Here is a 27,060-nt window from a genome sequence, read left to right as displayed (position 1 = left end):
CCTGTGGGGTTTGGTGCTAGCATATGGTTTTAATTTGAATTTCCCTGGAGAGTCCCCAGAGTCAGTGTCTATGCAGAGGCTTGGGGACATTTAGTACTCTCTAATGTGAAATGCCTAATTAATTACATAGTATTTTTGCCATTTTTCTTTTGAATGTTTCGTCTTTCTCTTGATTGATTTCTAAGAGTGCTTTATGTATTCTAGACATGGGTCTCTGGTGCACGTGCATATTTACCAGGGTCTTCTCCCATTCTGTGGCTTGGCTCTTTTCTCGTGGGGTGTTCTGATTCACAGAAGCTCCTAATTTTATGACAAGTGCAGTTTATTGATATTTTCACTGTTAGCACTTTTTGTGGCCTAAGAAATCTTCACCCAGGATCATCAAGATGCCCTGTGTTTTCTTGAAGAAGCTTCTTGCCTTATCTTTCCCATGTAGACTGACATTGGGGGAGGGGGCAGGGGTGGAGTTAGAGTGTGGTGTGAGGTGGGGGGGGGGCACAGCCTGCACAGATTTCAGCTGCCCCAGCACCACCCCTGAAAAGGCCAGCCTTGGTCCTGCCCCTTTGAGTCACCTTGATCAGGACCCACGTGACCATCTCTGAGTGGGTCCCCTTGAGGATTCTGCTCTGCTCTACTGGTCTCCTTGTCCTTGGGCAGTGCCACCCTGGCTAAATTCCTGGTGCTTCATCAGGCCTTGACCTCTGCACTGCCACTTCCCAGCTCTGCTGTTTTTCAAGTGTCTGGACTTTTCTTGACAGTTTATGTTTCCATAGATTTTGGAATCAGCTTGTCAGTGTTCCTCGGGATCAAGGTCACCTGGAATCCACAGATTCATTAGGGGATAGTTGAATGTGTTTCCAGTTGAGTGATCCCGTCCCTGACCGCGGTCTATTTTTCCACATTCAGAAGCGCTCCGTTTTATTCTCAGTGCTTCTGAACAGTAGCACCGACGCCATTCCTTCCTGTCAGACACTTCTCCAATTGTAGAAGCAGAGGTGGATGGGGGGGGGGGGGCGGGCCTGAGTGATGGGAACCTAAATACTGACCAGCACAATGGCGGCTGGAAGGGCAGATGTTTTTTTTCTCTGCAGACTCCGGACTTTGACGAGGGTGTGATCAGCGTGGTCACGGCGCACTGGGGGCGCTCTGGGAGCGCGCTGGGGATGCACTGGGGGCGCATTGGGAGCGCAGTAGGCTTGGGTCCCCTGGGTGGGTGGGGCTCCAGCTGCGTCTCTCCTGGGCCTTCGCTGACCTCCCCTCTGGGGCCGGGGCGGGCGGTGGACCGGCCATGCTCTGCTCACCAGCCTGTGCTCTCCCGCAGGACTGCCCTTTCATCGTGTGCATGACCTACGCCTTCCACACCCCGGATAAGCTCTGCTTCATCCTCGACCTCATGAACGGTGAGCGCGGAGCTCCGCCCTGTCCAGGCTCAGGCTGCGCCCCTGTCCAAGCAGCTGGCGGCTGGCCGGGTCCACCCCCACCCCCGGGGGCCTCCAACAGCCTCCCCCCCTCGGTTTTCAGCTAAAATCCATTTTACACCGTGGACTGTGATTTCCCTTGGGCCTGCCAGGCTCTCCCGGGGAAGTGGGATTTTGCTAGAAGATATTCTCATGAAATGCTGGCTGTGACTTTTTACCTTCTGGAATGCAGCTGGCCGGGGGGGCTTTAATTAGCTCAGTTCCCGGCCCTCCTCCCTTGTGTCTTAGGGATGGAATACCTCACAAGAGCACAAGCTCAAGATAGGTGTAGGCACAGACACCAGCAACGAAGGACCCCTGGGGCCAGCGAGGAGTGTGGACCAAGCTGCCTACCTCCTGGATCCACAGCTCTCCCGCCCTCGGCTAAACCATGAGCCGGATCCTGAGAACGCCAAATTCCATTTAGCTGGAAAAGCCACTTTCTAAGGGAATAGATGGGCTGGTGAATATGCAAAGTGGTTTAGTAACAAGAGTAGAAAGGAGAAGGCTGCCATTCTAATGTGCAGATGCCTGCTCTGTTCTGATGTTCCCTTAAAGTTTTACTCTATTCTCTTTTATTTACTTTTTTGGAACCAGGGGATGAACCCAGGGTCACCCAACCACTGAGCCACATCCCCAGCCCTTTTTTGTATTTTATTTAGAGACAGGGTCTCTCTGAGTTGCTTAGGGCCTCGATAAGTTGCTGAGGCTGGCCTTGAACTTGCGATCCTCCTGCCTCAGCCTCCCAAGCCGCTGGGAAGAAAGGTGTGCGCCACTGCACCCGGTTGGTTTTACTATATTCCAAATGTTTGATTGAAAACCAGATCTATCCAAAAATACAAAGGAGGGGCTAGGGATGTGGCTCAAGCGGTAGTGCACTCACCTGGGGCGCTGAGTTCGATCCTCAACGCCACATTAAAAAAAATAAAGATATATAAAATAAAATAAAATAAAGAATTCTTAAAAAAATACAAAGGAATTCACAGACAGGGTAACCAACCCAAAACGCCAGAGATGTATCCCACATGACCCTGTGGACATGAGGGTCAGAGCAGGCAGCCAGTGGACAGTGATGGGCAGAAGAGCTGCCAGGGGCCAGGGCCCACACACTGACTGCAGGGCTTGGGGGCCTTAGGACAGTGGGGATCCTTCACATTTTGATCTGGTGGCAGCTGAGCAGTAGCGCGCCTGTGGGGAGGAAGAATCTTGTAAAAAGGTGGTCAAAAAGGTTGGACACACATTAGCTTTTATAAATGAATAAGGCTTTCTCTGTGGTTCGTAGAAACACCCCTGACTGTTGGTGACACTGTGTCCCTTTAACAAGAAGCTGCAGGAGGAGTCCTTTTCCCAATGTGGCATTAAGAAAACCTTCAAACATGCCACAGAGTTGAAGAATATCGCCAGGGACACTCCAATCCCCACCACCTGGAGTTTGCCTTAAAATTTTTACTGTATTTGCTTTATCAAATCTCTCTCTAGGCTGGGTGGGTGGCCCATGCCTGTCATCCCTGTGACTCAAGAGGCTGAGGCCGGAGGATCACAAGTTCAAGTCTAGCCTCAGCAACTTAGCGAGACCCTGCCTCAAAATAAACCTAGCTCAGAGGCAGAGCACCCTGGGCTCAATCCCCCGTACAGACCAAACAACTCCTCCAGGTGAACAGTTTGTATCTTCTGTTTGTCTATGGAGGCGGATGATCACAGGGCCATCTCTGGATCTGTATGTAGGTGGATTTGGTTCCTGGACAGGATTTCAGGGGATCGGGGCAGGTTGGCTGGTCCCCCTGGATGGTGTAATTGGGAGCTGAGCTTCCAGCCCAAGGAAGCCCCTCCCTGCCTCCTCAATCTTCTTAAGTTTCTCTAAACCTTTAGCCAGTCTACTGAAATCAGAGGTAGGTGTGTAGACCAAGCCCTGGCCCCGTTCTGCTGGGCCGTGACTATTTAGGGTGACAGTGACTCTGTTTTGCTTTAACAACGTGCTGTGAATGAGCTTCTCCATCTGGTTCCAGGGGGCGACCTGCACTATCACCTTTCCCAGCACGGGGTGTTCTCTGAGAAGGAGATGCGCTTCTACGCCACGGAAATCATCCTGGGGCTGGAGCACATGCACAGCCGGTTCGTCGTGTACAGGGACCTGAAGGTGAGCACGGGGCACCGGCCCCTGCAGCGTGGTGGGCACAGGTGTTGAGCCGGCGGTCCTGGGCAGTCCCATTGTCTCCCCGAGGGGCAGGGCCTTTCTTCACAGCCCCATCTCTGTGATGTCAGTCCCTCCCAGACCAGAGTCTGCAGGGCCGGAACCCCTGGCCAGCCCTGTAGTCACAGGAACCTCAGCGCCCGCTACAGTGCCCGGTGCAGCGCAGACACTAAGTCAAGAACAGAAAGCAATTAGCTGGGGGCAGTGGCCCACGCCTGTAATCCCAGCGGCTCGCCTTCGAAATCCTCAATAGGAGTTTAGATCCCTGAAGCCCATAACCACAGGGATCTCTGTTCATAGCCAGGCATTAAAAATCATGAGGTTGGCTGATTCTGAGTTCGCCACTCCAGGCTGTGGGCGTGGTCCTGGGTTCTGCATGGAGCAGGGGTCAGGAGGTTGCTCATGACATCCAGGTGATGCTCATCCAGCTGTAATGGACAAGGGCCTGAGGACAGGTGGAGATGAGAGGGACCATGGCAGACCATAGACACGCTCGTTCGACCATCTAAATGTGTAGCTAATAATGGGGCGAAAATGGACAGGAGAGCCCTTTGCTGATGGATGAGGAGATGCACGAGAGAGAGCTTGACTCTCATGCCAGATCCCTTCCCAAGGGCCCACAGTGGCCGGTTGTAGCGTCCATGTCACCTGCCTCTCCCTAAGGAGCTGAGGCGTGGATTGGCGTTCTCAGGCGTGGGGGCGTCATTAGCGTGAACCTGCACAGCCAGTTGCGGTGTAGAGGGGCCTGAGGGTAAGGACAGGTGCGGGCCTGCTACAAATCTAAAACACTGTTGTTTCTGAGCACAGTATGTTTCCCACAAAACACTTTGTGAATTGCAAAGCTTTCCTCAAGGTTGAAGAATTATTCCCTTAGTGTTTGTGTGAGCATAAAGAAGAAAGTGTATTTTATTGAATTAGTAATAATTAGACATTGGTTGGCTCATGACATTTCTTTATGTGAGCTTCACAGAATAAAATACATGCTGGAGGCCCATGAGGTGTCATTATCATACATTTTAATTTAAATCTATAACCGGTTTCTAGTCATCTTGATGCTGTATTTTTGTTTTCTAAGCTATTTAGTAAGCAGTGGCATTATTTAATTTCTATTCAAACTTAATTCAAGTCACTCATGATTATTCATGCTTCGGTTTTATAATAACATGCCATTATTTTTATTTCAAGCAAAACAATAGTTGGTCTCCAGCAGAAAAAAAAATGTCATTAGGGAGACTGTAATTCAATGTATATTAGGGAAGGGAACTTGGTTTTCCGTGATTAGACTGGCCAAATCTAATCTTAATAGATGCATTTCTCAGAGTTGTGGGTGGAATCATGTTTGGTCATTTGGTCGGGCCCTTGGTTAATGGTGTACAAATAAACAGATGACATTTATGGGGATTAGTATGGCACCATGGAGTGCCTGGCTGTCGTGGGTCAGTGTCTTCGACTGGCTGGGGTTCCTTTCTGTCCTGTGCTACCCGGACTCATTTTCTGAGGTCCTGTGTCTCATGTCAGCCAGGAGGCCAGCAGCCCGGGTCCCTGTTGGCTGGAGGCCCCACCCTGGCTGTCCCGCAGTTGCTGGGCGCTACTGAACTGTGGTGGGGACCTTCGGGGTTACCTGCCCCGTGTCTGATCCCGGGGAGCAGAACCTTCCCGCTCTCCCCCTGCCACTTCCTGCCAAAGTCAGGGTGAACAGTGTCACCCTCGGTCCTGCCCTACTCTGATGTGATAATATAAAGCTGTCACTCGTGATTACAGATTCACTATGATAAAAGTGTTAAGATGCAGAGTGTGCGAGCTTGTAGATGTCCCCATACCCTGGAACGTTCTGGGGACTCCTGAAGCTCATCTTCTGTTTCCCTTCAGCCTGCAAATATCCTCCTGGACGAACACGGACACGTGAGGATATCAGATCTTGGTCTCGCCTGTGATTTTTCAAAAAAGAAGCCTCATGCGAGTGTGTAAGTAGCACACCCACCAAGCCCGGGGCCTTCCTCCGCTGTGACTCGCGGTTCTGTGGGACGCTGGCTTGGCCACTGGTGCCCCCTGTGCCCCCACCAGCCCTGATTTCACGATGTGATAACACAAGTCAGGGGAGGGTCCAGTATTGCAGGTTTGGGGAGCAGAAATAAGAGTGGGTGGGCTTCCTGTCTCTGTGTGTGGGGAGCATGAAGGCCCTCGGTGGAACAGCCTGCTGGGGGATGGGTGGTCAGCCGGCCTTGCAAAGGGGTGGGCTGCATGCTGCCATGGGACCCGCAGCAAGGCAGGGACCTCCTGAACCCTCGGTCTCTTCTGCCATGGAATAGAGATAGCAGTAAATCATGGAAGAGCCCGTGGGCTGACGGGGGTGCGGGCAGCTGCGCGCAGAGCTCTCCAGGCAGGGGCCAAGGCCAGGTCTCCCTTTCCACATCTGCTTTCCTCCTTTTTCCAAAGAATTTGCTGGGTTTTGGTATTTCCGGTTCCCCCCCCCCCCCAACACACACACACACACACACAAGAAACCAGGATTTCTTCTGAAATTAAAGCAGCTAATCATCCACTTACAATTAAAAGGTCACATTGCTAGATCCAGATATTGCACCAATCCTCCATGTGACCATACAGAGGGGACTCCTGAGGGATCCTCGGCCCTTCAGCAGACACGGAGCAGCTCTTTGCCAGTGGACATTGGCCAGCCTGGTTCCTGGTACCCCCTGATTTCACGGCAGGCCAGCGAGCCAGCTCTCCCAGGGCTCTGTGGAAACCGTGTGGGACACACAGGGGTTTTCGTTTCTGACTCTTTGGTGTCAGGTTTTCGGCGTTGGGGGTGGGGGTGGGCTGGATGTGTGCAGTTTGCAGTAAAGCAGGTGACTTTTGCTTTGTCTTTTAAACTCTCTCACATTTAGCACCGAATCCTTTAGAATTACATCTTATTGTCCCTCTTGAGCGAACATTGGTGTCCGTGTGGCATGACGTGGGGGAAGCTCTGGCTCTCTCAGTTCAGGCATCTGGGCAGAAAAGAAACCACAGACCCTTCTCCTTGTGTCTCCAGGAGTGGGTGGTTCTGAATCGTCCTACTTTGTGAGGGGCCACATTCAATCAAAAATTTACCCTTTCCAGCCGGACCCAGTGTTAACAGTGACCGGCGTCATTTCTGTAAACATATTCCTCTTCTCCCACAGAATCTGGGGTACAGTGATAAAAGCATTAGCGTTTGCTAGCACTTACAATCACCAGGCCAGAACCTGCGGTTGTGTAAGCTTCTCCCAGGGAGTTCATCAGACATCTTTAAGAGAGTCATTTGAATTTTTAATGCCACAGCTATTTGGTATGCTAATTTCTTCAATTTACTGTAGTCATAACTAAACAGAATCCAAGAGTTCATAAGAGATAATCTTCCGAAAGAATTGACTTGCAGACACGAGGTTCTTCATTGCTTCACAGGGCCCTGGTGACTTTCTGCTCACATCCTCGTCAACTAGAAGGGTGGGCTATTGGCAACACAGGGCCCGAGCGGCTTCCCTGTTGAACTGCTGAGCGTGAGGCCACCACGTACAAAGCCCAGTGCAGGAGGCACTGCTTCCTGGTCACACACAGGAGCAGCTCGTGACTCGGGGTAAAGGCCCCAGGGCCACTAGGCCCCGGTCAGCTTCTCCTGAACAACGTGTGAGCCTCCTTTCTCTCTTCCATAAGCACAGGACAGTGACAGTAGCCTCTTGTGCCATTGTGAGGACCAGTCCACTAAGTGACCCTACAAGTGTCTATTCCACACTTGCTGGGTGCCTGCTGCTAGCAATATGGTGGGGACAGACCTGACGCTGCCCTGGAACCTGCAGCCCAAGGAATGTGTGCAGGAAGTGACAAGTGGGAGGAGGGTGGTGAACCCAGGGCGTTCCTGGCTCCACCAGCCCGGCTTTGAATGCAGGATCATCATGGAAACCCCAGGAACTGGGCTTTGTTATCTGCTCTTCACCTGTGCTTGTTAAGGGCCAGGGGACGTGGGTGACTTGGACCAGGTCATGGGTCTGCAAGCTGGAGAGCTGGCACCATAATCCTCTCTTGTCTGAAGCCGCAGCCCAGCTCACTGGGTGGTGGCGAGCTCTGAGGCTCGCAGAGATCTCCCTAGTGCTGGGCGGAAGAGCCTTGGCCAGAGTCCACCCTGAACCCCACTTCTCAGGTCCACTCAAGGTTGCAGATGTGACCCTTGGGCTTCATCTAGTGGCTGCTCCACCTACCAACTAGCACTGGTTGAGCCTCCTGATCCGTGTTTAGACTTCACCTGTTTAGTGACAGAATCAAAGACTATTCCAGAATCACATCTAACTGGGGTAGCCACGAAAAACCAAAGGAAAAGTCACCCAGTGCGCCCTGAGGGGTGGGGAGGCGGAGATGGGTGTTAGTTCATCTTTTCTATCCTGGGAGATGTCTTTCCATTCCAGGATTGTGACCTGATCCTGATAATTATGGGCTGAAAGGTCACCAAGAGGGCTTTCCAGGCAATGCTCAAATTAAACCCTCCCAGAGAAGGGTTTGGATGCCCTGGTGGAGATTTCCTTCGCGCTCTGCACAGCTCCGTGGTCCTGCACCGGACCCGCCCCCGGAACCAACCCCACCCATCGTCACCTCTTCATAAGACTTTCAAAACGTTCCCCCTAGACAGGGCCTCCTGGGCCCAGGGATGACCCAGGATCCTTGCTGGTCCGGGGTGATTTCCTGGGCAGACCTCGCTGCCCCTGCGCCAGTGCATTTGAAGTAATTCTACTAGGACGAGAGCGGAGGCAGATCCCCGCTGGGGAAATGCGGAGCTGCTCTAGGCGCGCACCGTGAGATCCTCGGGCACCCCGAGAGTGGGGCGTTATCTCCTCACCCCTTTTGTTGATGAGGAAGATCAGTGAAGTCTGGGGGGGCTGCAGGACGTGCCGTAATGGCTTTTCAGACTTTCCAGCTGCGTGCTGGAGAAGTTCCCTGGAGCCCCTGGCTCCTCGTGGTGGAGCTGCGCATGCTCAGCTCCTGGCCGGCGGAAGGGCGGGAGGCAGGCAGGAGGGGAGGCCTTAGGAACCTTCAGCAGCTTTTAAAGCCCAAGGTGCCTCATCCACCTGGGAACTGGGCGGGGGTGGGGGGAAGGGCTGTGCTCCCACCCCCTCCCCACCCCCCCCACCACACCCCCCAGAGGGCACTGGACCTGGTGACCTGCCAGGTCCTTTCCCTCCTGCCTCCAGCCCCGCTCCAGCACTCCCTGCACCTCTGAGCAGAGCTCTAGCAAGGACAGGAGGAGAGAAGAGCTAAGAGATTCAGATTTCACCCCTTAGGCCCTGGGGCTCCACTTCCATATCCGCTTGTGTGAACTGTTTCTGTGAATTCCCACGCTAATGAAGGCAGAGAAGGTGGACTTCTCCTTAGAGGCTCTGGGCGTGGTCTGGATGCACAGTGGTGGCCTTGTCTTGTCACAGCTGTGTCTCTTATGAACCTTAGGAGCCTGATCCTGGCGGGTGCCCTGATAACCTGGTGCCTTCTTCTCCCCAGGGGCACCCATGGGTACATGGCTCCCGAGGTGCTGCAGAAGGGGACAGCCTACGACAGCAGCGCAGACTGGTTCTCCCTGGGCTGCATGCTCTTCAAACTCCTGAGAGGGTGAGTGCAACTGTCCGCCCACCACGTGCCTGGATCAAACTGGAGAAGGCTCTGGGCAGAGGGTGTGGCTCAGTGGTGGAGTGATTGCCTGGTGTGCCAGGGCCCTGAGTTGGATACCTAGCAGCCCAGGAAGAAAATGCACAATATTTGGAAACGAGGAGACCCTGGTGTTGTCGAGAGTCACGCAGTGATCTCACTCTGAAAGATGACGTGGGGCTCCCAGGCCTGGAAGCCTGAGGGCTGCCCTCCTGGGAGCTCAGGGGTCCAAAGCCATGCAGGGCCTCACGCACTGCGTGGAAACCTAAAGTAAGACTGCTTCAAAGTATTTCCATTGGCAGCTCATTCATGTTCTGGAATTGTATTGAAATGTAGATATTAAAGAAGATGGGGTAAATTGGTTTTTTCCACATAAATCAGTTACTCATGGTTCTCTTGAGGGCTTAACACATTTTTGAGTTTGTATAGTTAATATTATATTCAGCTCTTGTTCCAACTGACAAATAAGATAGAATGGAAAAGATTCTGAAAGGGAAGTCCTCTCAAAGATGTTCCTGTGTTGAACAGCGAAGTTGATGTTGTCATGTTTAAAGACCTTTTAGCCAACTTTAGTGGAGAATTCAATTTTCTTTTCTTTTCTTGCAGCCCTGGGGATGGAACCCAGGGCTCCCTGCGCTGGGCAAGTGCCCTGCCCCAGCCACACCCCAGCCCTGGCGCTCAGTTGTAATAGAGCTTTCTTGTATTCTTCATTTCTGAAGATGCAGAAAGCACTTCACAGTTTCCTAGTCAGGACTGTCCCTCTGCCACCTGTCCTTTGCCCTTGGCCCTGCAGGGGGCTGACCCTGTTCATCACAGCCTAAGTGAGCACGTGCGCAGCTTGCTCCATTCAGCACATCTGAAGAGATGCCAGCTCCGCCTTCCCGGGCCCAGGCCTGGGACCTGATGAGCCGGCCTTCTCTGCTCACTGTGCTCCCCGGGGACCCACAATCATGTTATTGCTGAGGCAGTCGGGTCTGTTGTTCTGTAATTGAATCACCCTATTTGCGGAGCCTGGATGGGCTTAACTCCTGTCGTCAGACAAGCTGACCTGATTAGAGAGTTTATGCAAAGCAAACCAGAGAAAGCCATTGCCCAGGGGAGAGCCTGTCTCCCTGGGGAGCTGCCGGCAGGCGGTGGCAATGCCAGTCTTTGTTTGGATCCCTGCTGGGGACGGAATGGAAACACAGAATCCATGTCTAGGGAGCTTGAGGCTGATGGGAAAGTGGGTTCAGCAGGGAGGTCTGCAAGGCCTTGTGCTGGGGGCTGTGCTTCTCTGGTCCCAGGGTAGGCTGGGAGGGGCTGCTGTGGCTCTCCTGATGCACAGGAGTTGACCTTATGACCCAACAGGGTGGTTGCGGCTGATAAAGAGAGTCCCATCGTATTTGGCCACAGTTCAACTTTGCCGCATGGGAAGAGATGCACTTTCCTGTGAAGCCCTTGGTTGCGCTCAATGGAAGTGTTCTGTTAGGGGGGCTCCTGAGGTGGTGGGGGGTCTGGGCTGGTGGGACACCCAAGGGAGGTCACAGGATGGGAAGGAGGAGAACAGTGAATGAGGCAGGGACTGTGTCTTCCAGGGAAAGGCTAGGAGAGGCCACCTGGCAGTCGGGGGTCCAGAGAGAGTGGCGCCCCCGTCCCAAGGTCGTGGTACTGAAGGGCTTTGCCCACTGTGACTACAGAGGGCAGGGGAATTCAAGATTGGTACAAGACTGGGCATCAAGCACTGAGCCACCACCTGGAGGAGTGGTCTGCCCCAGTGTAGGAAGGATAGGGCGAGGTGAGTGTCCCCAGGAACACTGTGACCTCATGCCATAGTATCTGTTCAAAGTCCTCCACAGAAACCTACAGCCCTGAGATCAAAGCGTGGGAATGTGTTTGGCTCCAGGATTTGAGTTCAACGTGGTGCACTTTTATCGAGTACCTAACACACACGAGAGAAGGTTCCCGGGGAGGTAGGGGAGGGGAGGAGGAAGGCAGGGAGGCTGGAGGGCCACTGAGCCAGAATAGGGCCACTGCAGGATCACGGTATGGAGCCTGTCACAACTTGGCAGGGTGGCCGATGTCATGTCAGGCCACGTGGGAGTGGGGTGTGAGTAGGCCGGTAGAGCCCGGCCAGGGGTGGGATGAGCAGAGGTTCTGCATGGGGGGCGAGCAGGAGCAGGCTGCTGTCTCCCATGGTGCCCTGCATGGTGAGTCCCTGTCAGGGTGAGAAGACCAGGTCAGGACCTGGCAGCCTCAGATGCCTTGCTGGGGGTGTGGCCTTGGTCCCCAAGGTCCCCAACCCTGAAGACCTTGAGTACAGGAGTGCCAGGCAGTCAGGCTTTCAGCAGGAGGGTCAGGCAGCCACGTGGAGAGGTGAGGCGAGCGAGTGCCAAGCCGGGTGTGGGCGCTTTGCCTGTGGAGGACAGTGGCATTGCCACCCAAACCAGCATCTGGAATCTCAGAGATTCAGAGTAAGCCCAGGTTCCTGAAGGCCTTTCAGGAGCGAAACCCTGGGCTGGGGTCCTTGGGAGGCAGGACGGCACACAGGGCCTTCATCCCCTGAGCTGCAGACCAAGGCAGCAGCCACACGTGGGGGACCTCGCAGCAGTCTCTGGCATCCGGGTCTCTCCTGCTGTGGAGAAGGCAGCAGAAACAATGGAGCAGGAGGTTGACGGGCCTCTGGAGTGCTGGCTGAGGGTGGCCTGTCCCCTCTGCATCCTGGCACCCTCAAGAAACAGCCATAGCCGACCTGGAGTTGCACCTGGAGACACCTGGAGACATGCCTGGAGACACACCTGGGTTTACATGGAGACCTCTGGAGACACACCTGCAGACACACCTGCAGACACACCTGGAGACACACTAGGGACATTTGCAGACACACCTGGAGACATGCCTGGAGACACACCTGGATATATCTGCAGACGACACACCTGGAGGCACTCCTGGAAGTACCTGAAGATATACCCGGAGATATGCCTGAATATACCTAGAGATACACCTGGAGACACACCTGGAGACACGCCTGAAGAAATAACTGGAGACACCTAGACACACCCCTAGAGACATGCCTAGAGATATGCCTGAAGATACACCTGGAGACATGCCTGGAAACACCTGCAGTCACACCTGGAGAAATGCCTGGAGGTACCTAGAGATACACTTAGACACCTGTAGACATACCTGGAGACATCTGGAGACACACCTGCAGGCACACCTGGAGACACATCTGGGGACACCTACAGACATGCCTGGAGACACACTTGGAGATACCTGGACACATGCCTGGAGACACACCTAGAGACATGCCTGGAGACACCTGGACACACCTGGAGACATGCCTAAAGACACATCTGGAGACATCTATAGACACACCTGAAGACACACCTGGAGACATGCCTGGAGACACCTGCAGACCCACCTGCACAGCACAGTCCCCTTCCCAGCAGAGCCTTCTGCTGGGAAGCTGAAGGGAAGCCTTCAGCTGCTGATTAAGAAATGCTTCTCCAGAGCGAGCCCTTCTCCCTCCTCCCACCCCTGTGCAGAGAGCGTAAACCGCGTCTCCAAAGGTCTTTCTCACATTTATTTCCTGTGCCTTTGTACTTCTCACGCTGGCCTCTGGCTGGTGTGTCCCGTGGCTTCTCTGTGCCCCCCACCTTTGCCTGTGCCTCAGAGCAGTCCCGTAGGCACCTGGAGAGGGATGTGGTGGAGACTCCTCCAGGGCCTGGAAGGTCCTGCATCCTGGGTCGCCAGTGCTGCAAGTCGCAGTCCCCGGGTCGTATTCTTGGATGGCGGTCTCTACGTGTGTCTCAATGACGTTGTCAGGTATTTAAGGTCACTGGGTATGAAAACATGTCTGGGTTGCAAATCTGTGGAATTGTCAGCTGGTACCTCATCCAGATTGAAGATGTCTGTCAAGGAGAAGAATTGACGTGGCACTGGCCTCCATCTCAGCTTGTCACCACCGATTGTTCATCCCTCAGCCTAGACCTAGGTAGTGGCCGGGGGAGAGGTGAGCCCTGCCTGGGGTTGTTTTGTTCCACGTATGGAAACAGGGAAGGTCATAAATCCTTAGCCTGCTCTTGGCTCAGACTCGAGGCCTGTTGATGTGACATGCCGCCTGTTTGAATGGCCACCGCAGGCTTTGGCTGCAAGTCCAGTGTGCCTTCATTGGACCGCAGAGCCAGTTTCCCCTGCAGTCCTTTCTGTATTCTAAAGTCAGTTTTCGACATGAGTTTTTCATTGTCTTGATTTTGAACCCACCATTGCCCATGAGTGGCTGCAGCCAACGTGCCTGCTGCTTCCTCAACATTGTCGCCACTTCCCGGCTCGTGTGGGGGACGCGTTCACTCTCCCACTCCCTCTGTGCCTGTGGGTGCAGTCCCACGTGGCCCCTTTGCCGACAGATTGTGGCACGAGGTGCTGGGAGAGCTCGGCTCTGCTGGGGGCTGTCGCAGGCCTGTGACTGTCTCCTATTTAAAGCGCCTGCATCAGGGAGCAGCTGTGATCACATAGGATCCGGGAGCACCACGTGCCCCGCTCAGAATGGAGATTATTACTACCGTCGGTTTTCTTTAACACTTTCCAAAATAGAAACCGAATCTTTGGCTTTGTTCACAAAGAATAATCAAGAATGCACTGGAAACAGATGTGCATCAAGAGTTCCACTCGAACACCCCAACCTTCTCAGAACTCCGGCAGCAGCGGCTTGAAGAGCTGAAAAGCAGCCCTGATAACTCCCCATTGAGTCAGACGGGAGTCGCTCTATTTATAAACGGGACCTGGAGCACTGGGCCATGTGCTGGCATGTGTTTCTGGCACTGCCGCCTTGAACTCCAGTCCCCTTATGAGCCTCCCTGTGGTCCCAAGAAAGGCTTTTAAATTTAGCACAGGGACGGCATTGGAACCAGCAGCCCCTCTCTGCAAGGTCAGGGCACAGCCCTTTCCTTCCAGCGTGAGGGTCAAGTGCAGGCGGGGACGCGGGCTTGTCTCATTTGTCTTGTGTGCCATGACAGAATGTCACAGCCTGGGAGGTGGATAAGAAAGACACTCACCAGCAGGGACAGGTCAGGCAGGGACCTCAGAGTGTCCCAGGGCAGTCAGCCCCCCTGTGAGCCGGGGGTGGTGTCCCCACCTTGGCAGGGGTGCAGCGCCGCAGTGGGTCCTTCTGCTCTGCAACAGGAGCCTGCTGAGCTCCGGGGAGCTCTCCCCTGGACCCCTTTTTAGAGGCTGGGGAACACTGGAGCAGGAGCGGCCAGCGTCAAGCAGGGACTGACGTCTTGATGAGATAACTATTTTCCCTTCTTTGGGAACTCTCAACATGTGAATATTTTTATGAATACAAAAGAGAATGATGGAAATTCAATCTTTTTTTAAAAAACCGTAATACCTTCTAAATAACAGATTGTATTTTGTGTGTGTATCCAATTGCTTTTTAATTCAGTAATTGCACCTTTTTCTTTGGAAACAAGGTGAAATAAGTATTTCCCATCAAAATCTGTTTTAAACATGCCTGCTCGCCGCCACTCTGCCTTAATTTGATTCTTTTTTTTTTTTTTTTTTTTTCCAAATTAGTGCTTTTAAGTGGTTGACATCATTGTGGTTTTCACTGTGTGACAAGGAATCACACAGGCGTCACAGTGCCCTCTCCCGCACAAAGGGAAAATTACCATGGGCAGGCAGGCAGGAGACATCTGCTGCATGCTCGTCTTGCCAAGAGGTGGTTTGCCATGTGACTTCAGTGTCACTGTGTGACTTCTGAGCTTGGGTGGGGCAGCGGCTAACAGGTAGCACAGGCAGCGTGAGGAGGACTGGAATTTCCATTCTTTCTCAGAAGCCCCTTGACTTACGTGCTCAGCTGCCTTCTGATCCTTTGCTTGAAGTTGACGTTACAGTGCCTCCCGCAGATCACGTCCCGGCTGCCTTACGGATGATTTATAGGGTAAATCACTCGGCAGGTGGGTGTTGCCACAAGGAACCTCATTCGCCTACGTCACTTCTTTAATTTTCAAAGACGCAAATGGGCTCTGCTGTTGCAGTTTGCATGTTTAGAAGTGACACCTAGTGATGAGCTTCCCTTCCAACACCGGCGTCTCCAGAGTCTTGAGCACTTGGCGGAGTGAGGGGAACCTGCCCCACGAGACTCCCAGTGTCACCCGCTCATCTATGAACTCTGCCAAGGGCCCGTCTTGGTAGGGGGGGCTGGCTGCCCTCCTCTACCCCGCCAGCTGCTTGTGAGGTCCTTGCTTCAGTTGTCCCTTCTTCCTCCTGTAGGGTGCAGGGCACGGTCCCCATCTTCCAGGAGAAGGACTGGGTGCTGCCGGGGTTTTTCGGGCTCAGTGAGTCACAGCTGGACCTGGCTTCTGTGCCTAAGGTCTGGGCTCTTCAGGGTGGAACACGGGCACCCAGAGTCGTCAGCCCCTGGGGGGTGCAGGCTGGTCCATGGCTGTCGCCAACAGAGGGATGGCTTCCTGTCGCTGGCATCTGGATCTTGTCGTTGGCCTGCAGGTCCTGGGGTGGTTTTAGAAACAGTATCTGTTTAGCTGAAAAAAATTGCACGGAAGTCATGGCTGTCTCAAGCACCCCAGTGACTAATTTACACAGGTGGCTTTCATTTTCATGACTACCTGCTGGTGGCTCGTTTTCCCCCTGAATGTCTTCACTGAAAATGCACATTTAATGCCGCTCTTGTGCTGCAGAGAGGCTCAGGCAGCAGAAGCAGGATGGACGTCCTGCTCCTTCAGGACCCAAGGTATTTGGTCACCAGGTTTATTCTGTTTTTTGTCTTTTGTTTTTTCTGGAAACGATGCTCATGAGCTTTGCTTTTCTGCAGTTTTGAATGAACAGTATCAGGGCAAAATACTTCTACCCAAATGTTAGTCAATAGGTGTGCTGTTACCTGGCACCGTATTTTAATAGAATGTTCTTTATCTCCACAGCCACAGCCCTTTCAGACAACATAAAACCAAAGATAAGCATGAGATAGACCGGATGACCCTCACCATGGTAAGCATGAGATGGACCCGATGACCCTCACCATGGTGAGCCCTGCATCAGGGCTCTCAGACATCACACCACTAAAAATAAAATGGGTATAAAGTACACACAAAGCGTGGACAAATCCTGCCAAACAGTTTGAAGTATTTGCATGTAGTATGCAAAAATCACAAAACTTGGCTTTTATGAGTGAAATAAACAGACAGAAGACATTCCTAGAAGAATGTCTAAAAGGTAAGGAATGGAGGTAGACCCAAGGCAGGAATCACGACTCACAAACAAGCAGCGGAAGAAAGTTACAGAAAGTCAAGTACAAAACCAAGGAAATCAACAAAGGGGGGGCCTGCAGAGGGGCAGGTGGGGCCCGCCAAGTCCACGGCTCTGACCGCCGGCTGGTGGGCTCCTCCCCTGCGCTGCCCGTCTCGTCTCGGGGTGCAGTTTTCCGTGTGTCCTGACCCAGGGGCCCCGGGTGTGAGGGTGCTGTTTCCAGGAGCCGCTGTTCTCTCCCCAGAACGTGGAGCTCCCGGACACCTTCTCCCCTGACCTCAAGTCCCTCCTGGAGGGCCTGCTGCAGCGGGAAGTGAGCCAGCGGCTGGGCTGTCGCGGAGGCGGGTAGGCTCAGCTCTTCTGTCTCCACGGAGTGGTGTGCCCTGCTCTGTGAGTGCTGTGACTGAGCAGCCGGGAGCCTGTCAGGTGTGAAGCCAGCCTGGTGCAGGACGGAATGAATTCGGCCACCTTGCAGTCCCCGTCCCTGGGGTGCATGCCACTGTCTCAGTCTTGCACTGAGATGCTGTGACCGGCTCCCACGTTTCCCCCCAGGCCCTCCTGAGGACGGCCGTCTCCTTCACCTGCTCCCCCCTCCCCCAAAGCACCCCAAAACAGTCAGACCAGGGAGGAAGCTTTAGAGAAGTACTTACACAGACCGTCCCTGATTTGTCCCCACACCTGGATGGCTTCACACGGAAAGGACAGTATGACATTTGGGTGTGTGTGTGTGCGTGTGACGTGTGTATTTTTGTATTTTCAGAGTAGCATGCATGTCTATGCGCTCATTATTCCTGAATACTGTGTGTGTTTTATTCAGCTAAATAATATGCTCATGTGCACATTTCTTTATTTATCGGTTCCACTGAGGGTGTCCCATTCCCGCTGTAAGAATAAAGCCTTGGTCACTGCCCCCTCTGTCTCCCTACCCCTTCCCACCTCTCCCCAGAGTCCAAGTGCTACTTTGGGCTCCTCTTTTGTTTACTTTGTAGCTTTAAACTATAGATTTAGCCAGTGGTGCCTTTTCCCACCAACTACAAGCAACATCTCTTGAGTCCCAACTGTCCACAGTGAGGCTTCTACATTCTCTTCATTCATCAATTGCTTCTCTGTCTCTCCTTTATCATGTTCTTTTCTATTTTTGACAGATTAAGTTGTTATGGTCTTTTCCCTATTCTTTTTTTTTAACACAATACATTTTTTTTTATTATTATTTTTATGTGGTACTGAGGATCGAACTCGGGCCCCGCCAGTGCTAGGCAAGTGCTCTACGGCTGAGCCACAATCCCAGCCCCTTTTCCCTATTCTTTGATCACAGTGAATCCCAGTCTTTGTACTTTGCCTACGTTGATTTCAAGAGTTGCAAATGAAATTGTGTTTACACCATAAGGCAACATAAATGTCGTTCATCATGTAGTTTCTACTTAGTCTGGTAATAGGCCTTACATTTATTTCTATAACATGACATGTGTGTATATGAAGAGATGATATCACAGTCATGGGCTTTTACTTTTCCTGGTTTTCTTCATGGCACACCTACTATCAGCTCCAGTGAGAACCACATGATTTCGGCCAGTCGGCTTCCTTGCAGCCGGTGCCGCCCTGCTCTGCTCTCCTGGTCTGAATCACCATCTACTTGATCCCTCGCCTCTACTTTTCTGGGTCCCTCTGTTTGAGCTGGAGCATGTTCCCAAGGAATCTTAGAGAGGGGCTAGGAGAGGCCAGGTGTCTGGGTCTCACCTAGACTGTCTTCCCGCTGTCCACAGACATGACTCACATATAGGCCCGACACGGGACAGTCAGTCACTGGCAACCCCCGAGAACTCTGAAGACTCTGCTTTATTGAGTACAAGTGACTAGTCCCTGGGGTATGGAACTCCCATAGTTCCTGATGCCAGGTGCTTGCTCTCAAAGACTCATGCTTTTCAGCTTCGGGGAGAGTCTTGTTTAACTTATGTAACATTTCTGCTCCTCCATTTCTTCCAGAAGTCCATTGGCTGGATGCTGGGACTTCTAGGCTGGTCCCCTATGGTCCCCTGGTCCTGATCTTATATATTATCCATATCTTTGCTTTGACTCTTTCTTATACTTTCTGATCACTTAAATTTCCAACCGTTTTATTGATTATTTTGAAAGATCAGTAACAGGTTTAGTTTCTTGACTGTAGAATCTTTCAGAGATTGTCTTAGCTTTTTCACTGCGGTGACCAAAAGATCCCACCAGAATAACTGTGGAGGAGGAAGTTTATTTGGAGGCTCATGGTTTTGAAGGTCTCAGTCCATAGACAGCAGGCTCCATTCCTTGGGGCCGGAGGTGAGCTGAACATCATGGTGGAAGAGTGTGGAAGAGGGAAGAGAGAGAGACTCCCCTCCTCCAGCCACCCCCACCCACTTTCAGTCACCACTCAGTCAATCCCTTCAGGGGACTGATCACTGATTGGATCAAGACTGTCACGGCCCGGTCACTTCTCCTCTCAGCCTTCTCGCATTGTCTCACACCCGAGCTTTGGGGGGACACCTCACATCCCAACCATGCGGGGTTTCCTTCCCACTAGGACAGCTGTAGGTGCTTGGGGCTTGGTGTGGGGAAGGAGGTTCCGTGTGCAGGTGTCCAGCTGTGTCCACACCCAGGGTCCCCGGGCAGAGTCCCAGTCCTGTGTCTCACATCCGCTCATCCTCTGTGATGAGCCTGGAGGTCAGCACGTGGCTCCGTCCCCAAGACCATAGCTTGGCCAGTCCCCGCTGTCTGTCCCCTCCCCCACATGCCAGCGGGTGGCCCTGGCTGTCGCCTCTGGGGAGGGTCTGCCTCTCTGTGCTCTGCTGTCCCTCGGGCCTGTGGGAGGGAGGGGCAAGGCTGATCCAGAGGCCACCCCTGCGGCCTGTAGGCAGCTGCTAGTGGATGTGAGGAAACCTGGAGCCCGTCTAGCTTAAGTCTAGGGCTAGTGACAAGGCACCAACCACAGCACAGCTGCAGAAAGCCCCAGGGCTGCTGGTGGACATGCCCAGAGCTCCGTGACCTGGACCCCGCCCCACTCGGTGACCCCTGAGCCCTGGCTGAGCACCAGCCTCACCACCCTGCCTCCGCAGGGCCGGGCCCAGGTAGACTTGGCACTTACATGGGGTGGGGACGGTAGCAGCAAACAGACCGCTGAGAGGACAAAGGCTGTGAAAAGGACCAGGAAAGACTTAAGCAACATGGTGGGTGGACCGTAGGGGGACTTTGTAGGTCGAGGGCTTCGGGCGGGAGGGCCTCAGACTGCAATTCAGAAAAGCCAGGAAGGCTGGGTCGCAGAAGCTGAGGATGGAGGAAAGAGATGGGTAGAAGCATGGATCCGAGAGGTGGCCCTGGCCAGGTCCCTCGGGCCCTTGTCACGGGGGTGCGGCACTGGATTTTGCCGTGAGTTCCCGGGGAAGCTAGGGAGTGAGGGGCACAGGGCAGCTCAGGTGGGAGGAGTGTGGCCTGGGGGCGGCAAGCAGCCTCAGACCTGCTGTGTGGTCCACGTGGGGCTGCTGGGCAGGCCTTGGACACGAGGCCTCGTGCAGACAGGACTTGGTCGTCACGTGACATCACCAAAGGCGCACAGGGCCTGGGCAGGCCCTTGTGGGTGGCTGAGACCGGTCTGGGCTCTGTAGTACAGATGGACAGAGAAGTGCTGTGGGTCAGGGAGGTCTTGACCATGACCTTCAGGAAGTTTGTTTCTCCAGCTTACGAAGGGGCTCAGCACTCACCCCACCACTAGATTTCTAGTTTGCATCCAAGACAATGTTTGCTGCTTAAGATCATCATTTTCCTGTCATTTTCCCTATCACAACCAGCAGACATTTGCCATAAACTTCTTAAATGTGTAGATCTCCAATTTAATTCTTATTAAGCTAGGTTCTTGTGGCTACAGAATCACCATTGACAGGTACGTAGAATGTGTGTGTCCTCTACTGTTCTGCTTTAAGGTGTCCCACACCTATACCTGTGCTGCGGGGTGTGGGCGGGCCATGAGTGGTCACATGGATAGGCTCCAGGTACAGCCCGAGGCCTTTCTGAAGGCCACGGCATTCCCTGTGCTGCTCTGAGAGAAGCGTCCTTACTTGCTGTCCTGAAGAGCTGTGCTCACTGGGGCATGTTGTGAAATGCCTCTCCCGTCTCCAGTGCATACTCACCACCTTTAGGACCCTCTCTTCCCCAGAGCCCAGGAGGTGAAAGGACATGGCTTCTTCAAGGGCATCGACTGGCAGCACGTCTACCTGCAGAAGGTACTCACGCCCAGGCCCTGGTGCCACGGCATCTGTGCTCTGCCTCTCTTCATTGCTAGCTTCCTGGACCTGGTCCCCACCCTGGCTTCCTGTGTCCACAGGGCTCTGCCACCCGGGTGTTGCCCTTGGCTGACCCCCTTTGGGACAACAACTCACTCTTCATTTTGCTTTTTGGGTTGGCCCTGCCATCCCCAGGCTCAACCAGCCACAGGTGGAAGACAGGAAGAAAAATTGCATCCATATGGAATATGCACAGATTTTTTTCCCTATTAGTTTTTCCCCAAACAACCTAGTGTAGCAACAATTCACATAGCACTTACACTGTACTGGGGATTGCATCATCTAGAGATGGCACAGTATCCAGGAGGAGATGGGCAGGTCCTAGGCAAATACCTGTGATTCTACATCAGGGTCTCAGGCATGTGCTGATCTGGGTGTGCAGGGGGTTCCTGGGACCAATCCTCAGATAATGGGGGACAACTTTATATATAAATTTCAAAAATATCTCCTCTATAAACTAATTAAAGATAAGATAGAGCTGTTATGTAGCTAATTCAAATGTCCATATAATTGAGACATTTTAGTTTTGGCCCATCTGCTTGATTTCTTAATGTGACCATAATTTTACATAGACTTCTGTAAAAATATAGGAGAAACTTTTGGCATAAACTTATATATATCTTCTGGCCCAGAACCACTTAGTTTAAGAATTAGCATGATTGTATATCAGCACAATTCCCTTATTTTTTTATTCTTTTAAAAACATTTCTGGTGATGCTGGGGATGGGCCTCCCCCAGGCTAGGCATGGCTGCACCCCTGAGCCATGGCCCAGCCTCATTTCCTTATTTTAAGCTTCATTATATCTCATTGATATAGGAAAACCCCAAATAAAGTATATTTTTAAGAATATATTTTATTCTTATGTGATTGGCAGTTTCTGCATGAATGCGAGCTGCAGAGGGGTGTCCCTTCTGTGGGAAGGACACCCTGACTGGTTGGTCCTGAAGACAGAATCTGGGCATGGCCACTCACCTGGGCGACACCTACAGGTGTTAGAGCTTGGCGCTTCTGCAGGCGCCGGGGTGGTGGGTTGTGGCTCCGGTGACCAAGAGGTACACTGCATCCTCTGAGGGAACCTGCTTTCTAGAGGCTGAGTGGCGAGTGGGGGTGTGCAGTCTAGAGACTTCATTATATTTAAAAATGTTTTAAGACTTGAAGGTCTTTTTTTTTTTTTTTTGCCCCTGGGACTCGGCTGTCCCCTTGGGCTGCTCAGTGCAGATCCTTGTGTGAATGCACGTGGCTTTAGTGCTGCTCAGAATGCAGCAGGGTGACTTCACTCAGCTCCTGACACAGACAGCTGGGAGGGGAGGGGGCCGCCAAGGGCAGCTGATAAGGGAACCCGCCTCCTTGCCTCTTTCAGTACCCACCACCCCTCATCCCTCCCCGGGGAGAGGTCAATGCTGCGGATGCCTTCGACATTGGCTCTTTTGATGAAGAGGACACCAAAGGTATTAAGGTATGCAGGTGCTGGCTGCCTTCCGGTTTGGGGTGAAGAGAATTTCTGTTGAGTGTCCATCAAACTTAGCGATTGCTCTAGCACGGTTGTAGAATGTCACCTACAAGTGAATCTCTACATAGTTGACATATGTACAAGTCAAAGACCTACCTTAGACAGACACCATAAAAGCTTTCTTTGTACTGCTAATTTTATTTGTTTTTTATTAGGTCCTGGGGCTTGAACTCAGGGGCATTCACCACTGAGCCCCATCCCAGCCCTATTCTGTATTTCATTTAGAGACAGGGTCTCACTGAGTTGCTGAGCGCCTCATTGTTGCTGAGGCCGGCTTTGAACTCACCATCCTCCCACCTCAGCCTCTCGAGCTGCCGGGATGACAGGCATGTGCCACCATGCCAAGCCTTGCTAATTTTGATTTTGACAAACTCAAAATGGTTGATTGATATGGAATATTTGTGTTTGAAATAAAACTTCAATTATCTGAGCCAGAGAAACAACTTGACATACAGCACAGCTCACCTGGCGCCAGAGCTCAGTCGTCATAATTCTCCTATGCAGGTGGGTCCCCAGGCTGGGATGAGAGCGCCAACAGCACGGGCCATTTGCTTGTGTCACTCAAAGAGGACACAGTCCCTTCCTTTTGTATCATCCTTGGCATTTTTGAAGCTTCTGTTCACATCATCATTTTTCTAACTAGAGACAAGTCATAATTACAGATGTGAACACCAAGGAAAACCATCATCTTTAAGATGCTAAGTCGCAGCGTGTCACTGGCATCAAACTGTCATCTGCCCCCTATGAGCCTCCACAGCTCATCCCAGGCCCTTCCCACCACCCCAGGCCCCCCCTCTTAGCTGCCTCCCATGTGCCCTTCTCCACGCACCTCCCCTTGTCCCCCAGGTGCCTTCCCCTCCTGTCAAAACACACCTGCCAGGTGCAGAGCAAAGACTGAAATCAATGGCCGGGCAGGAGCTCTGAAGGGACAGAGGTGGTGGGTAGAGGGCCAGAGAAGTACAGAGGCCCTGGGGAGGAGGGCAGAGTCCAAGGCCACCTGCCTGGCGAGCTGGGGACAGAAGTGGTCAGAGCTGGCAGCTCCAGGAGAGGAGGGCGGAGCTGGGGTGTCCACAGGAGCAGCCCCTAGGAGGAGGAGGTGAGGTGCCGGAGGACCAGGGGCCAAGGCCACAGCGTGTGGATGGTGTGAAGTGATCCAGCAGCTTAGAGGCACCCCTCTGAGGTCTGCGACCCTGGGCTCCCCGGGAAGCAGCCGGCATGCCCAGGCCTGCCCCCACTGGGCTGTGTCTACAGTGTGACCCATCCGAACCCGTCCGGGTGCCACTATTTAAAAGGAGCAGCTGTCACAATAGAATTCTATCATCAGGTATGCCACTGTCCATCAAAATTAAATTAAAGCTGCTATTATGTGGAAGCCCAGACAAATTTTTCACATGAAAGATCCTCTGATGGAAACTTTCTATAAACCGGACTCTGCAGACTTGGTGTGAAGCTGCCACTCTCAGCTGAATGGACTCAGGCCGTCCCAGCCCCGAGCCGTGGCTTACCCACGGGTAAAGCGCGTGGCTTCATTGTTGGCTTTCTCCAGGACGGTGGGATGACCCGTCCAAGCCCCGGGGCCCACGGTCAGCCTTTATGGCAAGCTAGTGGCTGCTATCGCTGCGGCTTCAGGGGAGAGCGCAGGGGGAGGTGGAAACTGTGTGGGAACCAGGCTGGGAGGGTGGAGCCTGTGTGGGAATGAGGCTGGGAGGGAGGAGCCTGTGTGGGAACGAGGCTGGGGGAGGAGCCTGTGTGGGAATGAGGCTGGGTGGGAGGAGCCTGTGCGGGAATGAGGCTGGGAGGGAGGAGCCTGTGCGGGAATGAGGCTGGGTGGGAGGAGCCTGTGCGGAAATGAGGCTGGGTGGGAGGAGCCTGTGTGGGAACCAGGTTGGGCGGAGGAGCTCGGTTGCAGCCTGGATGGAGCGTCCCATGGCACCCCTGGTCTTCTCCACCTGTGGGAAGCAGCCCCCTCCCCCCACTGCTCTGTTCTTCACAGAAGGCTCCTCCCCACACCTCAGGTCGCCCTCAGCTCTCCTCTAAGTCCTGCTGAGCATTGGGGCTGGGTCCCAGGATGGAGGCTTGGGGAAGGCCTAGGAGGCGCACCGTGCATCCACAGAGCAGGGCTGCCTGTTGTAGGGCAGCCGCTCGGAGGGAGCGTGGGGCCTGGCGTGGTGGCACTGCCGCCCCTGCCCTCGCTCTCAGAGGCACACCCTCATCCCAGGTGCCACTTGCCCCTCTTCACGCTAAGAACAACTGCGCTTAGTTTGGAGGTGTGAAGACAGCAGGAAGGGGCCCTGCCAGCCAGGGGTGTGGGAGTGGGGGGTGCCTTCCCGGCAGCACAGTCAGGCACACGGACAGACCATGCCCCAGTCCGGGGTGTGGGGCGCACTCGGCCCACCAGGTCTCTCTTTCCCTTCTAAAGAGCTTGCCTGCTGCAGTGCTTGACCCCTTCTTGTTTCTCAGACAAAGGAGCAAGGAACTCGGACCCTAGAGAGAACTGTGCTTCTCACCAGACCCGGGCTGCTCCTCTCAAATTGTACTCTGCCACCCCCTACACCATAGCTCAAGGACATGATAACTTTTTTTAGTGCCGGGGGGCACAGGGGCACTTGAGCACTGAGCCACATCTCCAGCCTTTTTTTATTTTGAGACAGGGTCTTACTGAGTTGCTTAGGGCTTCACTGAATTGCTGAGGCTGGCCTCGAACCTTAGATCCTCTTGCCTCAGCCTCTGGAGTTGGTGGGATTGCAGGCATCCTCTGCACCAGGATCTTGGCTTATTTTCAAAGTGCAGCCTCTCTTAGAGGGCATAAGGAAGAATTTTGAATAACTGGAAGCAAAAATACTATCGTTACGTGTAATTTTTTATCACAGCAACTCTTACAGGCTGTGTTGCCTAAACTCTCCACGTATCTTGGGCTTAATGTCTCTATGTATGTTCATAGTGTTTAATTAGTTGGAAAGTTCATGGAAAGAATGGTGAATTCAGCCTACGTTACCTTGTGTTTAACTTTTCAGATGAACCTATGGTAGGTTGGGACCTTCTTGGCTTTGCCCTTATCATGACTCTAGAATTACATGGACTGTTTGCCTACTTTATAAACAAGGTACCCTCACTGTAGTCACAGGGGCACTTGGTGTCAGAACCTACCTGTACATCAGGTTGGTTTTCGGCTGCACAGACGTCATGAAGCTGGCGTAGAGGGGGCTCAACCCCCTTCCTCCTGCAGTGGAGAGCTGTTGTCTGTAGCAGAAGTGGTCGTCCTGTCACCTCCCTGATACGGTTGTGCTGGGGCCACCACGGATGTCTATGTGAGTCTTTGGAAGTGCGCTAACTCATAAATGTCTTGGTTTCTTAACCTGGCAAGCTGCTCGACTGCGACCAGGAGCTCTACAGGAACTTCCCCTTGGTCATCTCCGAGCGCTGGCAGCAGGAAGTCACAGAAACCGTCTACGAAGCCGTCAACGCCGACACGGACAAGGCGGAGGCCAGGAAGAGGGCCAAGAACAAGCAGCTGGGCCACGAGGAAGGTGAGAGGCCAGGCAGCTCCAGCCCTCCCGGGCGGGTCTCCACGGGTTATTGGGAAAACGTTGAGTCACGTGTGTTTTCCAACAAAGGAAAAAAAAAAAACAGTGGCCAGCGTCCAGCCTGTGTGCCCTGCCCAGTCACAGAGGCCTGGACAAAGTTTCATGCCCTGCGTCAGCACCCCGAGACCCCGGGTCTGTGATGGCACTTGAGGAAGGGTCATGTTCCCATCAGGTACCAGCCCCATAGAGTTTGTGACTGGTCCCCGCAGGGGACTGGGCTTGGCATGCCACCTGTCAAGAGAGATAAGCATGTAAATACATCTGTGGTACAAACTGCATTAAAGAACAGCCAAAGTGTGCCTTTTCGTTTAAAAAATCAGGTGCCCTATTGGGATTTCTATAGAAAACGTAACAACAAACACGAAATGAACTTGTCAATCATCCTTGATTCACTGAACGTTGAAACTCTTATTTTTCCAAGATCTCATTTAGTTGGGTTGTTTGCATGTACTGTAGTTGATGATTGAGGTAAGACACATCTTGTTTGACATTGACGCTGAAGCCCTAGGGTGACCTTGCAGGCATTTAGGAGGGACTGAGGGTGCTTCCCCTCTATGTTAGGGCAACTAGCTGGAGGCCCCCTGCTGGAGGATCCAGTGGTCTCAGTGGACTCCTTCCCTGGGGCATTTGTCACCTATTTAGGACAGCCGGCCGTCCTTGTGTTCTGGTGACTTTCCTACGTGAATCCACAGGGCTTTGCCTCCACGCCTCAGCTCCTCTGTGTCCTTCCCCACCTGCTCCTGCCCCTCCTGCTGTGGGGACACGGCAGGGAGGTGGCTCCTTTGTCTATTTCTACACCTCTCACTGGACTAAGCTCATCAGGGCAGGATTTAGTCCTTCCTGATCCCTGGACATGCCCAGCCCTGGGCCTTTGCCAGATGGTTGCTTGAGGAAGGAGACCTCAGCCTGTGAGCCATGTCAGGGTCCCCAGGGCTCCGACCAAGGCTCCAGGTTCCCCGGTAAGAGTCCACAGCCGGGTGGATGGTCTCTGCACAGCCACACGTTGACGAAGAAGCTTAGCCCCGGCTCGCGAAGGGACTGCCCATGACTGACTGCTGACCTGGGTGACAAAGGCCCCCTCTAGTGTCACCTGTAGAATGAAAGGAAGAGGAGAGGGACCTT

At 53.1% G+C, this 27,060-nt stretch overlaps 1 protein-coding gene across 2 annotated transcripts in view; it reads left to right on the top strand.

Annotated features, from left to right (window-relative positions):
• Positions 1-27,060, top strand: part of Grk3 (G protein-coupled receptor kinase 3) — a 114,248-nt gene that overhangs the window by 81,994 nt on the left and 5,194 nt on the right. For both annotated transcript variants that reach the window (XM_026408535.2, XM_026408536.2), the window contains 9 exons: positions 1,322-1,400; positions 3,464-3,594; positions 5,518-5,612; positions 9,154-9,261; positions 16,215-16,281; positions 16,784-16,884; positions 20,717-20,783; positions 22,205-22,300; positions 25,719-25,881. In XM_026408535.2, the coding sequence (XP_026264320.1) occupies positions 1,322-1,400; positions 3,464-3,594; positions 5,518-5,612; positions 9,154-9,261; positions 16,215-16,281; positions 16,784-16,884; positions 20,717-20,783; positions 22,205-22,300; positions 25,719-25,881 (907 nt within the window). The remainder of the gene's footprint in view (positions 1-1,321; positions 1,401-3,463; positions 3,595-5,517; positions 5,613-9,153; positions 9,262-16,214; positions 16,282-16,783; positions 16,885-20,716; positions 20,784-22,204; positions 22,301-25,718; positions 25,882-27,060) is intronic.

This window comes from Urocitellus parryii, chromosome 3 (assembly GCF_045843805.1).
Source record: "Urocitellus parryii isolate mUroPar1 chromosome 3, mUroPar1.hap1, whole genome shotgun sequence".
Lineage (NCBI taxonomy): Eukaryota > Metazoa > Chordata > Mammalia > Rodentia > Sciuridae > Urocitellus > Urocitellus parryii.
Note: the sequence above shows the minus strand (reverse complement) of the source record. Positions and strands in the feature narration are given on the sequence as shown.